A 13689-nucleotide genomic window follows, 5' to 3' on the forward strand; every position below is an offset into this window, starting at 1 on the left:
ACCGCACTCTTGGCACCTGGCCCGAGACCTACAAGCCATGTCGACTCTCCGTCTCCTCGACACACAGTTTGTGGCTGAGGCTCCAAAAACCCTGTGTCTGCTTCTCTATATTTATGGTCACTCCCTGGCTGAGATCCCTTCACCCAGGACAGGAATTAATCTCTCCCCCTGCTGCAGGCTCATCCTCCCAGGATGGGGCTGGATGAGATGACGCATGGCCAAGGCTCCTGTATGTCCTGTATGTCCACACTGAGCAACCCCAGGCCTTCCTGGTCAAGTTTCCACAACCAGGACCATTGCTCTGCTCTGTTTCAATCCGTTATGCTCAGGATAAAATGCTCCAGGCCAGCCTGCTCCTCCATCCTCTTCCGTCCCTGGAATGCACCAGCCTTGTTTCTGCTTCCAGGTGCCTAGAGCTCTCTGCCACACTGCCACATTCACAGTCCCCCGGCACAGTCTCCAGCTTGGTCTCCTTGTGGCACCGTTTCATCCCCCCCCCCCCCACACACACACTCAGTCCCTGCAATGACCACGTCCGGCAGTTGATGGGGTCTCGGCCGTATGATGGGTGGGAACAGTCATCCTCTCTGTCCTGCTCCCCACTGCAGTGCCCAGCGCGTGGGACCGCCCAGGAAAGACTTGGGCCAGGAATTAAGCAAACTCCACCCTGAAGGCTTTCTGCTCTAAGACCAATCTCTCCTGGGCTCTTGCTCCAGCCTTGCCTCCGGTTGTTCGATTCTCACGTGAGCGTGTGGGATCCTCCACGTGTTAAGGACTGTGTCTTGCAATTTTTTGCGTTCCTGTTCCCCCCACAGTGGCTGGTATGGTGTTGAGCACATAATGTGCGCTCAGTCAGTGCATAAAAATGACCTCGAATCAAGCTGCGCCCTGGGCAAAACTGGGAGTAACAGATTTTGGTTTTCAGAAAGAGGTCCTGGGGGGAGGGACTGGTCTAGCGGGTAGGACTCCCACTCTGGAGTGCCGAGGCTCGCTGCTGGCTCCTTATTCCAGCTTCCGGCCAAGGCAGCCCTGGGAGGCAGCAGTGAGGCTCAAGTGATGGGTTACTGCCACCATGCGGGGGACCCGGACTGAGTTCCAGGCTCCTAGCTTTGGCCCACACACTCACTCAGCCCAGCGCCCACACACTCACTTAGCCCAGCGCCTACCCACTCACTCAGCCCAGCACCCACTCACTCAGCCCAGAGCCCACCCACCCACTCAGCCCAGCGCCTACTCACTCAGCCCAGCGCCCACCCACTGAGCCCAGAGCCCACCCACCGAGCCCAGCACCCACCCACCCACTGAGCCCAGCACCCACCCACTCAGCCCAGAGCCTACTCACTCAGCCCAGCGCCCACCCACCCACTGAGCCCAGAGCCCACCCACTCACTCAGCCCAGAGCCCACCCACCCACTCAGCCCAGAGCCTACTCACTCAGCCCAGCGCCCACCCACTCAGCCCAGCGCCCACCCACCGAGCCCAGCACCCACCCACCCACTGAGCCCAGCACCCACCCACTCAGCCCAGAGCCTACTCACTCAGCCCAGCGCCCACCCACCCACTGAGCCCAGAGCCCACCCACCCACTCAGCCCAGCATTCACTGATTTTTTTCAAAACACAACCAAAGGCTCCCTTGGGGCCAGCGCCTTGGGGGTGCACAGATCAATCAGACACCATTGCTCCCAGGAGGAAGCTATGGACCCCGAAGGTGTTTGGGTTTGGTGCTGACCGGGCCCAGGATATGAACACTGTGTCCAGCCCCAGGTAAGCCTGCGCCCAGTGGGAGCAGACAGGCTCTGGCGTGCACGGGTCACTAAGCATCTGCCCGTGGACAGAGCGGACCTCTGTCTGGATCTCACGCGTACCGGGATCTGTGCACTGTGCGACGGCAGAGCCGCACGGAGGCTCGGCCCAGCCACAATCAGCTGCTGCGGGGTCAGGCTCACACTGGAGACGCAGTACCTTAGGGCCTTTGTTTCTGGAGGCCGACAGAAGCTGTCCATGATGGGCCTCTGATTCATAGAGACTCGCAGAAAATACACAATGCTTGTGCTCCTTCCCCAGTTCCCTCTCACTTTCACGAGGGCAGAGGAGTTTAACCTCAGCATGCTACGAAGTCTGTGGCTCACCGAAGTGCCCTGGCACAGTCATCGCACACCCGGAAGAAAGGGGCGTTTCTGTGTCCCGTGCGGGGGTCTGCGCCAGCCTGCTACTCGGATCTCCCACCTCCTCCAGGTAGTCACTGGGTTCTTCCCGACAGCCCCCAAGTCCTCCTACCATCCCCCAGCAGCAGACTTCACAGCTGAAGGCAACAGAAGGAGAAGCTCATGAGCAAACTGCTGTCTACAGAAAGCCTGGGCCACTTCTCCCTTTCTTACATCTGTGCTTAGATGCATCTTCGGCTCTCTACACCCCAGAGATATATTTCTATGATTTTCTTTAACCAATTTCTCCCTTGCCTGTTCATTCCTACTGCCGTTCCATTTTGGCGATTATTGCGACTAGTCATAAATACCATATTTACTGTTAATTTGCACTCTTACTGACACACAATTTTCATGACAGCGCTGCACTGCCTCTGACTTCAGCAATTTCGAGTTTTGTGGGGACTGGCGGGGCGTCGCCTAGGGCTGATCTTCAGTCTCTCTGGGGGAGGAATACTACCGGAAAAATGGCAGGAGGCTGTTGACTTACTTCAGAAAGCAAGTTTCCCAGGGTGTTGAAACCTGTGCTGGGCGTTCGGCAGGCCCTGCTGCCACCTGTTAGGTGTAGGCCTGGGGGCAGCCTGGAGGGGCAGGGTGCATCCAGCCCAGCAGATGGCGCTGCTGGGAGCTGGCAGGTGTGGCTGCCCGTGGAGGGTGTCTGGGGAATAGGAATAGGCAAGGGAAGCAGGGACCCCACGGCCATCCTCCTCGCACCTGCTATGGACTGACAGCTTGTGCCCCTCCCCCAGATCACAGGGTAGCCCTCAATCCCAACGGGATGGGACTTGCAAAGGGGGAGCTTCGGGAGGCAAACAGCACTTGAGGGTGGCTCCCTCATGAACGAGATTAGTGCCTTTAAGAGAAGAGGCCGGGAGGGAAGTAGCTCTGCGGGGAGTCAGCAGTCTGCAGCCTGGCGGAAGGTCCTCCCAGACCCAATCCTGCTGGCACCTCGGGCGTCCTGCAGCCTCCACGACGCTGGAAATCCATGTCCGTCGCTTACAAGCCATGCGAGTGGTCTGTGCCACTACGTTTCCGCAGCCTGGACGGACTGAGTCCACACCCAGGTGCAGAACAGGCTTGGGTTCAGCAGTGCCCGGATGGCCACAGACTTCAGGCTGCCGCAGTGTCTTGGGCAGTATCGTGCTTTTGTTCCGCTGACTAAAGAATGGAAGGCTTTACTGTCATGGCACAGGGACATTTCCCGAGCGCAGAAGGCCAAGATGAAAACCAACATCATGGCAGAGGATCCCCTGGCGTAAATCACTAAGAGCAAGCAGCACAGAGCCCTGGGCAGAGACTTCCAGGGTTCTTAGCCAGGTAAGAACACAGCAGAAGGTGCTGGCGGGAGGCTGGGGGTCGTGGGGGACTCGGCTGGGGCTGCTCTGAGGGTGAGGGAAGTCGTTAGCAAAGGAGCCTAAGCTGTTGCGTGGCCACACCTTGGCACACAGGCTGGCCCCGGCTGGCGGGTCCCTTAGGAAGGAAACAGCCCTGAACTTGGCTTGGGAGCAGGTTTACTAAGAACGGTCAGCACAGCCTCAGGTCAGCACGCTGGTCCTGCTGCCCTAGGGGCAGTGCCTCACACGCTTCAAGGAGGAGCTCACCGCTGCCTCGCCAAGACCCCGGCTCTGAGCATTTGGCTCCCACACTCGCCTGTGTTTGATAACAAAGCCAGGCCATCCCGGAAACGGCCCTGTCTGGGACAGCGAAGAAAACCTGCTGGGCCAGACGGTTAGCTGCAGGCGTCGCCTCGCGAGCTGGCTGGGGACCCGGGTCTTCTGCTTCCCTTCCTCTGCCTCTGCCTTTCACGCATTCCCAACCCCGAGGCCGGAACTCTCTGCTAGGCACCCTGGCAGCAATGAGCGTAGGGCACATCTGCTGCCCCCATGGGCCAGGGATGCCCAGCTCAGGGGCCAGGGTCCGCACACGTAGTGAAGTGAGGATGGCAGCGTCTCCCCCAGGGCCCCAGGAAGGTACAGTCACTCAAATGCTGTCGAGATCTCCCAGAAGCAACCTCAGGGACCTGCGTCGGCTCTGCAAGGTGTGCGGAACGACGCGAGGAGGCCCCTGGGGCCTTTGGCAGGGGCTGCCTTGTTCAGTCTCACGCTGGGGTCAAAGGAAGCCACAAATCAGAGGGAAGACGCAGGGGTCCTTTCTAGGCCAGGGCACAGCAGTCCTGCCCCCCACCATTTCCGACAGCTCCAGGTGGGATCATCTGCTGAGGATACAGCTGAGGGGGCGTGGCTGCACTGTTGATACGGGCGGGCACGCACAACGGAGGGCGGAGCTCCCCGGGTGCTGTGGTCAGAATGTGTGCGTCCCCCCAAACTCACAGGCTGACACCCCACTTCCCGCCAAGGCGATGGCCGTAGGAAGTGGGGTCTTTGGGGGGTGATGAGGTCGCAGGGTGGAGCCCTCATGAGCAAGATTAGTGCCCTTATCAAACAGACCCCAGAACTAGCCAGATCCTCCTCCCACACGAAGACACAGCCAGAAGGCATGTCCCCCCCTCGGAAGGAGAAAACCCTCCCAGACACCAAATCTGCCAGGGCCTTGCTGCCGGACTTCCCGTCCTCCGACCCCGTGAGACCAGCTCCTGCTGTGCACGACCGGATTTCATGAATGCAGCCTGGGTGACATAGGCCCCCTCACCCACCCCGAGTCCCCAGGAGAGATACGGCAGCACCTGTAGCTACTTCAAGTGGGCAGCACCTGACCCGCCTCCTCCAGACGCCAAGAGCCCCGGCCCTCACCTCCACCGCTGCAGCTGGGGCACGGCATCACAAACCAGGAGCGCAGTCACCCGCCCTGCCACAGGCTGCAGGGGCCCTCGGCTCAGGCGGAGGGGCAGCCTCCTCCCCTCCTCCAACCGCACCGACCAGGGCTGTACTGAGCTGCCGACACCGCGTCAGGGTGGCGTGCGCCTCCGCCTCGTCTGGGGAGCACCCGAGGAGTCTGCCTGCTTCCACAAGGGCGGGGAGCAGGGCCCCTGCACGCGCCCTCCGGCCCCTCCAGAGTGTGCCACCTGCTCTCGCGCGACACCTGACGCCGCCTTGGAAGTTCCGAGATGATTTTTCAACCAGCCCAGCTCCCTGTGGACCTGCAGGCAGGCATCAGGCTCCATCACTGCCAAAGACGGCACCAGGACAGGGCTGGCAGCTGCCGGTGTGGCCCTGCTGGGAGCCTTCCCAAGAGAGTCCACGTCCTCACAACCCAAGTCCGTCACAAGCCTGTTAGGGGAAGGGCGCCACCCTCCAGTGCCCCGCGGGAGACTCGGCGGAGGTGACCTCACCTGGCAGCTGCCATGCACGCAGAGGTCGGTCTCGTAGGGCCCGCAGGGGGTGCCGTCCAGGACCCTGTCGGCCACCAGCAGTGGGGACTCCTTCCCAAGGGGCGAGCAGTAGAGTTCACACGGCTTATCTGAGGAGGGAAAGGTTGGCGGACGTTGACATAGGAAGAAGTGTGCGGGCCAGGCAGGCAGCAGGTGTATGTGGGTGATGCGTGAGCCCACGGGAAGAGAGGTGGACACAGGTAAATAAAGCGGCTTAGCAGGCTCTCTCAGGTCTATGCACCTGCTCCTCTGAATACCTGATACAGAGAACGGGGGGAAACCCTCAGACTCAGGTCAGTGACAGTGTGGCAAGCCCTGTCACCTTTACCCTCGGCTCAGATGCAACGTTTCCTCTCCCCGAAGGCAGCACACACACGAGGCTGCACAAAGGCAGAGTTGCGTGCTAACCTCTACGTATGCTGAATATGGGCCAATAGCGTGAGCCTGGGAGGGAGCTGTGGCCATCTCCGGGCGGGGGCTTAACCTCGCAGTGCCCCCACGGCAGTGGCTTTTGCTAAAGGCTTTAATGCTCCCCAGCTGCTGGACAGCAGAGCTGTGCTATGATGAAGGTTCTGGAAGACACTGAGCAGGAATAGGTACCCAAGGGGAACGGCAGGGGGCGAGAGGGTGGACATCCTGGTTCCCGCAGCCCCTTGATGCACCTGCACTCCCACAGTGCTCCAAGCTCTTGTCCTTGGGCCTGGGCTATTCCCTGTCTGCAAACTCCCCCAGCACTTGGCCTTCTAGAAGGCTCCCATCACCCCGTAGCATGTAGCCCAGCACTCTCCTCCCAGGTCCTTGCTGGTATGGGGTGGGACAGACTTAGTAATGAGCACCTTGTACACACAGCCCTCAGCCTTTAGTCTGCTGTCCTGGTCAGCACTTGAGTGACTCGGTCACCCGGCTGGGGAGTCCTTGTCAGGGCAGCTGTGCCATCTCACCCAGTCCCAGGGGCTGTCGCGACTGGGTAGCCTCTGTGGTCCTTAGGCTCACGAGGAGAGCTTATCTCAGAGCACCAGAGGAGTCTCCGGAATTCAGCTCAGTTCTTCCAGGGAGTTGCAGAGGGGAAAAGTCTGATCTGAGGGACACAGGGGAGAGCTTCAGCTCCCCAGGTCAGGGTGCTGGTCCTCTGACGTTTATTCATTCAACAAACATGACTTGCGCCCCTCACTCACCTAAGGCGGTCTGTGGGCACTGCTCAGGAAAGAAAGGTAACAGTATCACATGGGCAAGCACAGGGCAAGCCCTGGATGAGGTGGAATGTGAGAAGTCCTGTGGGCTGAGTCTGATATGAGCCATCAGAGGCACAGGGCATGAGCAGAATGACTCATTTCCTAAGGGCAGGCTGGGGCAGCTGTCCCTCCATTTAGATGGAGTGGCCCACGGAGGCGCCTGGTGGAGAACGGTGGGATGCAGATGGTCACTGAGCCCAGCTTCCAGGGGCTCCTGTGAGAGACCAACGAGTGTTCTTTGGGGTCTGAGGTTTTCTGGGGAGATGCAGAGACACAGCCCCTGGTCTGATCAGACCCGTGTGTGCACTGCGCTCACTCAGCTGCCTCTCATGCCTCACTGTGCGGAAGGGTCCCTCGACTGCGGTGGTTCGGCACTGTGGACTTTAATCCCCACCAGAACAAAATGCTGGCTGAATGCTGGGAGTAAATGGGCTTTGATGACAATAAAATCAGAAGTAACAGTCATCTCTTATGTAGCAGGCAGCATGCTATGCAGTGTCTATGCATTTCAGGTGTGTGCAGTCATCATTCCTTCTTACGGATGAGCACACAGGCTCACAGAACACGCATGGCCGTGCCGAGTCCCTCGGCTGCCAGGGCATGGCTATGCCTCTTCGCTGCAGCCTGGTCTCTTTCCCAGCATCACTACTTATGCTCTGAATCGAGAACTGTTGGGGTTAAAAGTAATGAGCAGCAAAATGGTGTCACAGTGAAAACAAACCACCAGGCTCAAGGAAGCTCCTGGATTCCAAATACGGTCTCTGACATGAGCAGAACTAGGAAATCTGGATGGAAAAGGAGAGGCTGTTTTGAGGGAAGCTGGACCAGCCTGGGTCAGAACCAGCCTGCCGTTTGTCCAGGCTGTGAGCATCAGAGGAGTGGAGACTTTGAGAGCAGAGGGGTCCACTTTGAAAGCACGGGTACTGGCCATGAGCCTAGGCAAGGAGGAACGGTCAACTCCACCTACACTGGACTCGCACCTGTGCACACTGCCTCCAAGGCTCTGGATACCCCAGGGGTCAGCACAGAGTCAGAGGTGGGATGCTTCCTCCGCTCAGCTGGGCCTCTCTCTACATGTCCTCCTTTTCTGAAGACCCTGTCAGGGTCCAGGGCACCCCCCCCCACACACACAAGTGAAGTGTAGCCTTGTTTCCCACGGGGACTGAGGATGACTCTACAAACGTTGCGATGGGTGCTCAGAGCTCTCTAAGAGTCACTGCACATTTCCCCCCTGCTGCCTTGGGTGAGGAACGCATCTCCGGCATGAAGACCCTGATCCACAACACGGGGTGATGGGTTTTCAGCTTCGAGCTCAGTGTCAATGTGTCTCCACTGCAGGTGGTATGGGAGTCCCGATCCTTTTGAGAGTCACACACCCACACACACCAAGGAGAGAAGTGCGCCCAGGCCCCTGCGAGGCTGTGGTGCTGAGGTGAAGCTCCCTGGAGGCTAGCCTGTCTAAGCCTGCCCTGGCTTCCCACCAGCCTGCTGCTTGGCTAGGTAAAGCCACAGGTGGGGCAGGGGAGGTGGGTTCAGTCACTCGAGAGCCACATGGCTGTAAGGGCTGGGTGGATGCTTGGAGGACCGCCTTGGGCCCCACAGCACACAGGAGCCTTCCTGCTTTCTCTGCTCTACAGGACAAAGTCTTACTCAGGCAGAGGCACCATTTAGTTTAGAGGACAAGACAAATGCTCACCCAAACTCTGCTGGGGCCTCTGTGGGAGACACACGGTGAGCAGCTGCTGGGGCCCCTTCCCCGGCCTTACAGCTGGTTCTCAGCAGTCAGGCCTCAGCTGGTTGGACAGGCATGATCACCTGACCCTAGCCGGATCAGAGTCCCTCCATGGGAATCCACACCGGCATTCAGGCACAGAGAGGTGCACCTGCTCACAGCTGACAGATTCCACTCATGTCTCTGCCTTTGCCTGGAATTCAGAAACGCAAAAAGCTCTGACACCTTGCGGTGTTTTCTGGTATTTGTGGCAAGCACATGGGGCAGCCATGCCAGCTGACCCGAGGCTCCAGGGGTCAGAGCCCGCTCTAGGAGGCTGCCCCAGGTCACCGGTGGAGTCCCCTGTGTCTGACCACGGGAGCTTCCCCGGATCCCACTGCGAGTGTCAGTACTCGGCTGTCACACCGGCATCGCCTTTCCAGCACTTTCCAAGATGCTCTGAATACGGAGCCACCGCGAGGATTTGCGCAAGGGATGTAGGCTCCCCTACCCAACTAGGAGGAGACAGCCGGCCTGCAGGGGGCGCTAGCGGTCCGCCTCCTATGCATGTATCATGGAGCTGGGCCCGGGGCAGCATCCCTCTCTGTCCTCATCAGCGCCAGCTCGCTCGGCTAAGAGGGGGTGCCAGACCCTCACCACCACGTCCCGTCCCCTGGGAGGCCCAGGCCTGGGGGATGGGGCTAGTTCTCTCTGCGTCCAGCCCTCAATGGGTCCCCGGCACCTAGGTGGGCTCGTGCCTGCTGCCCTGCGCGGAGCAGGCAGAACTTTCTAGAAGGTCTCTGCCCAGGGGCAGGCAGACGGGGGCTGCGTGTCTGCCCGCGGCTTTTCCACCTGGAAACTCTCCGAGGCGAGGCTGTGTCCTCCCAGGGAGGGCTCTGGACTTGCGGTCCGAGTCCCTCCTCGGAAAATCCACCTCTGCAAGAACTCTTGAAAAAAGAAAAACACCTCGCTTTCCTTCCCCGGGGCGACCCTCGCCAAGGCGCCGAGCAGCGCGCGGCTGCGGCGCGCACAGCCCACAGCCCGGCCACAGGAGTCCCGCCCCCGGAAGCCCGGTCTTCAACATGGGAAAATGCTCCTTGAACAAACGCTGGCTTCCGGTGAGTGTGCAAGGACCAAACGTGGGAGAAATCGCAGCAGTTCCACACCGAGGAGAGCGAGGGGGGCGGGTCCGCTCCCCGTGCAAAGCCTGGACTCAGCCTCTCCTGCAAAGACGAAACGCTAGGGGTCTGCAGGCAGCCCACGGGCGATGCCTAGCACAAAAAATGAAAAAAAAAAAAAAAAGTTTGCATGGACTTCAAAAATTTTTGCACCAAACTCCAGTCATTGTTAAATTCCGGATTTCCATGAACTTTGTGAATCCCTTGTGCTTTGTTGCCTATTAGCTGCCCTTATCCAAAAGGCGTTTTCTCCCCCAGATCAAAAGCAGTGGCATGCTAGTTATGTATTCCTCGGCAAAAACACGCCAAAAAAAAAAAAAAAAAAATCAGGTTGAGAAGCCTCGTTCCCAGCCCCGCGAGCTCCCTCTGGTCGCTCGTCTCGCTGTGAGGCCGCCTGGCTGGAGGACCTGGTCGGGGGAAGTCTCAGCCGGTGAGGATGATAAGGACCCAGAGGGCGCAGCCATCCCGAAGCCGCCGTGAGTAAACCGGGGGCTTAATCTGCTCTTGGAGAAATCTGTGGAAAATCAGGCACTGAAGTGGGATTTGTGCACTGATGAAATGAGGCAGGAGAATTCCACAGTGAGGCAAGCGACCAAGGAAAGAAAAACAGCAGCTCTGTGCGCACGGTGGGCCTGCGGCAGGCGCGGCGGCTCCTCTCCGCCTGACCTCTCCTTGCTCCCGCCGAGTGGGGGCGGCTGAGGCTCCGAAACCAGGCTGCTGCGCTCTCACTCCTGGTCAGGGTCTTTTTTTTTTTTTTTTTGACAGGCAGAGTGGACAGTGAGAGAGAGAGACAGAGAGAAAGGTCTTCCTTTTGTCGTTGGTTCACCCTCCAGTGGCTGCTGCGGCCGGCGCACCGCGCTGATCCGAAGGCAGGAGCCAGGTGCTTCTCCTGGTCTCCCATGGGGTGCAGGGCCCAAGCACTTGGGCCATCCTCCACTGCACTCCCTGGCCACAGCCGAGAGCTGGCCTGGAAGAGGAGCAACCGGGACAGAATCTGGCGCCCCGACCGGGACTAGAACCCGGTGTGCTGGCACCGCAAGGTGGAGGATTAGCCTAGTGAGCCATGGTGCTGGCGCCAGCCCCAGTCAGGGTCTTGATCGGCCCACGGCTGGAAGCCTAGGGGCTCCCCCACGGGGCAGCCTGCAGCTGCGCACCAGACTCCTCCTCCCCTGGCCTGCTGGGAAGGCAGGGCGCGAAGGTGGCGCTGCTCCCGCGTGCTGGAGGCTAAGTGTGCAGCGGCAGCAGCGACGCAACCCCCAAAGGAGGGGAAGACGATACTTGAAACAGAGGCCACAGCTACTCAGGCTGGTGTCATTGCTGTCACAGCGTCCGCGTGGCTTTGCAGGTTGGCTCAGAGCTCTCAGGTCAGGCTGTGGGGTGAAGCTGTGTGTGGGAAGCCACCGTTGCAGCGATGCCTGGGCCCGTCCCGCACAGTGATGCACACTTGAACTTGTCAAAGCACCCGCAGAGGGAAGCCTGCAAGCATCCTCCTCATCACTGGGGAGAAACGAAGACTTGGCCCGGAAGGCCCCTGCTCCGAGGCCGGCTGGGAGCCAGGCCTGCTTGGGCAGCTTCCTCCGGAGCTCCCCTGCTCTGCGCACAAAGTGGTACTTCCTGTCTTCTCCATGTGTTGGGAGCCAGCAGACAGGCAGCTATTTTCTGAGTCTGTATTCCTCCATTATTATCGGGGTCGGCGTCTCTCCTGCCTCTAGTCAGCTCAGACTGGTCCCCTGTCACCTCCCGTCTCCTGCGCAGCGAGATGCTGTGTGCAGAGCTAATGCGTGCCTGACACATGGTGTAAAGGGGGCCATACATCCAGTAACGAAACCCGAAGGCTTGTTTCCTAAAGAGGAGCCGAGGTTTAGGTGGGGAAAAAAGCCACACAGAACTAGGCCCTGGGCTGTCCTCGCTTACAACAGACATCCCAGAGCCTCAGAGACGTGGTCCGCCAGCTGGGGTCCGACCAGTCCCAGAGCAGCCTGGGGGTGCTGCAGTGGGGGCAGGGCCTCTCAGCCTGGGAGGAAGCTCCTGGGAAGTAAATGTGATCTGTGCTTATCAGCGCCTCCCTGCCCAGCAAACTGTTTCCAGGATTTCCCTAAAATCCCAGTCAAGGGGTCGGAGCCAGAAAGGATTGGGAAAAGCATTGCAGGAAGATATCAATGCTAGGAAGCAGGAGAGCAGACACAGCACCCTACGGCTCTGCTCCACCCCCAGAAAGCCTCGCGGTCCCCAAAAGCTTGTCCTGGGTCCCTCAGCACCTGGCAATGAGGGGGGACAGGTCCTGGCGCACCTGCTGTGCTGCAGCTGGAGGAGTGCAGGATGAGCCTGGCCTGCTGCCTGCCTCCTCCGCTGTTCCTGGCCAAGCTCAGAGAGCTGATCGTTCAAGTTCAACCCCACGGCTCAGGGAGCGGCCAGAGCTGACCTGGGGAGAGGGTGCCCTGTGGGCTTCCCTAGGGGCTTTTATGTTCTTGGGAGGAGGGAGGGAGACCACCACATGAGAAGCTCCGTTTGCCTTTACCGTCAACCACCACCGCGGTCAGCAGGCCCTTCTTCCTGCTGCTCAGTCGGTCATGCGCCTGGCACTGCTGGTCCCGGAAGCTGGGCAGACCCTTGGGGCAGGGCAAGTTCTCGCAGACTGCGTGCTCCACACTGGTGCCCGGGCAGTGCGTGCCTCCAGGCCCTGGGCTGGAAGGGAGACGGAGATCTGCGTTAGCCAGATGGAGCTGCAGAGGTGGACAAGGTTTCCCTGGAAAGCCTTCTGCTCTTTCAGACCCCCTCTCGGCCATCCCAGAATGTGCTGCCGGCACCTTCAAGTGAGCCGTCACAGGGTGCATCCGGGAGCATTAAGTCAAGGGTATTGGGAAACGGAAGCAAGCCAGAGCCACAGATCGCGTCTTTCACTTGACCTTGACAATGAAAACCCGAAGGGAGATTTTTGATGTGTGTGTGTGGTCTTTTTTGGGTCTTCTCTGAAATGATTAAAAAAAAACCTTCAAATTTCATGGTATTTGAAAAGGAGAGAGAGAGAGAGAGAGAAGCTCAATCCTAGTCCTCCTTGTGGGTGACAGGGACTCAAATACTTGAGCCATCACCAGTGCCTCTATGGGGCTCCCCCAGGCACTCTGCTGTGGGACCTGGGTTTCCCACGTGTACTGTGCCATGGCTCCCAGGCGTACTGGGAGGTTGCTGAGTTCCAGGGTGATGAATAAGTAGCTCTCGTTTACTTTAGAATGCAATGAATCGGAAGGATCCGTGCACCTGCCGACAGAGCAGAGCCTGTTAGATCCCGGCTATGCAACCCTGACCAGGGCAAGTGTGCAGCCATGCATGGTCAGTGCTGCAGCCTGGAGGCCCAGGCTGGGAGCTTGGCCAGATGTTTCAGCAGCTCTGGAGACCAGCCTGCCCTGAGTGGGGCAGGCAGGCAGATGAGAGGCACTGAGGTGGGGGTCGGGACGCTGGTTGGCAGAGCGCGGCGTGCTCAGCTCCACCACAAGCCCTGGGGTGTCCCTGGGGTGTCCCTGGAGGACCCTGACCTGGCATCCTCAAAGGTTCCCTTTATCTCCACAGTGCAAGCTCATCTTGATGGAGTAAGGTTTTGTTTGTTTATTTTTTTATTTGAGAGGCCCAGTGACCGGGTTAGAGATCTGACCTGCTGGTTCTCTACCCACTGGTCCAGGCTGAAGCCGGGAGACCCGAACTCCCTCTGGGCTTCCCATGTGGACAGCAGGGCCCCAAAGACTTGAGCCATCGTCTGCTGCCTTCCCAGGTGCATTAGCAGGGAGCTGGATCAGAAGCAGAGCATCCAGGAGTAGAACCAGCACTCCAGAGGGGATGCCGGCATTGTAACCAGCGGCTTAACCCACTGCGCCACTACCCCGGCCCCACGTTCTGTTTTCTTCCTCCTGTGCTTTTCCTGGAAGGTCAGTATATGAGAAGACAGCGCAGCAGTTTCCTCAAACCACACCCAGCTCTCGGCGGGAGACACGTCCGACAGAGGAAGCCACTTCATTCCTCTTCCTCTGGCAACTCTCATGT

The 13689-nt window shown here is 59.2% G+C and overlaps 1 protein-coding gene across 2 annotated transcripts in view; it reads right to left on the minus strand.

Annotated features, from left to right (window-relative positions):
* The window catches only part of ADAMTS17 (ADAM metallopeptidase with thrombospondin type 1 motif 17), a 269013-nt gene that overhangs the window by 69146 nt on the left and 186178 nt on the right, over positions 1-13689 (minus strand). For both annotated transcript variants that reach the window (XM_051822951.3, XM_089311139.1), the window contains 2 exons: positions 12173-12339; positions 5495-5622 (listed from right to left, as the gene is read on the minus strand). In XM_051822951.3, the coding sequence (XP_051678911.3) occupies positions 5495-5622; positions 12173-12339 (295 nt within the window). The remainder of the gene's footprint in view (positions 1-5494; positions 5623-12172; positions 12340-13689) is intronic.

The sequence above is a fragment of the Oryctolagus cuniculus genome, chromosome 12, assembly GCF_051225735.1.
Source record: "Oryctolagus cuniculus isolate XC-2025 breed Fujian yellow rabbit chromosome 12, ASM5122573v1, whole genome shotgun sequence".
In the NCBI taxonomy this organism is placed as follows: domain Eukaryota; kingdom Metazoa; phylum Chordata; class Mammalia; order Lagomorpha; family Leporidae; genus Oryctolagus; species Oryctolagus cuniculus.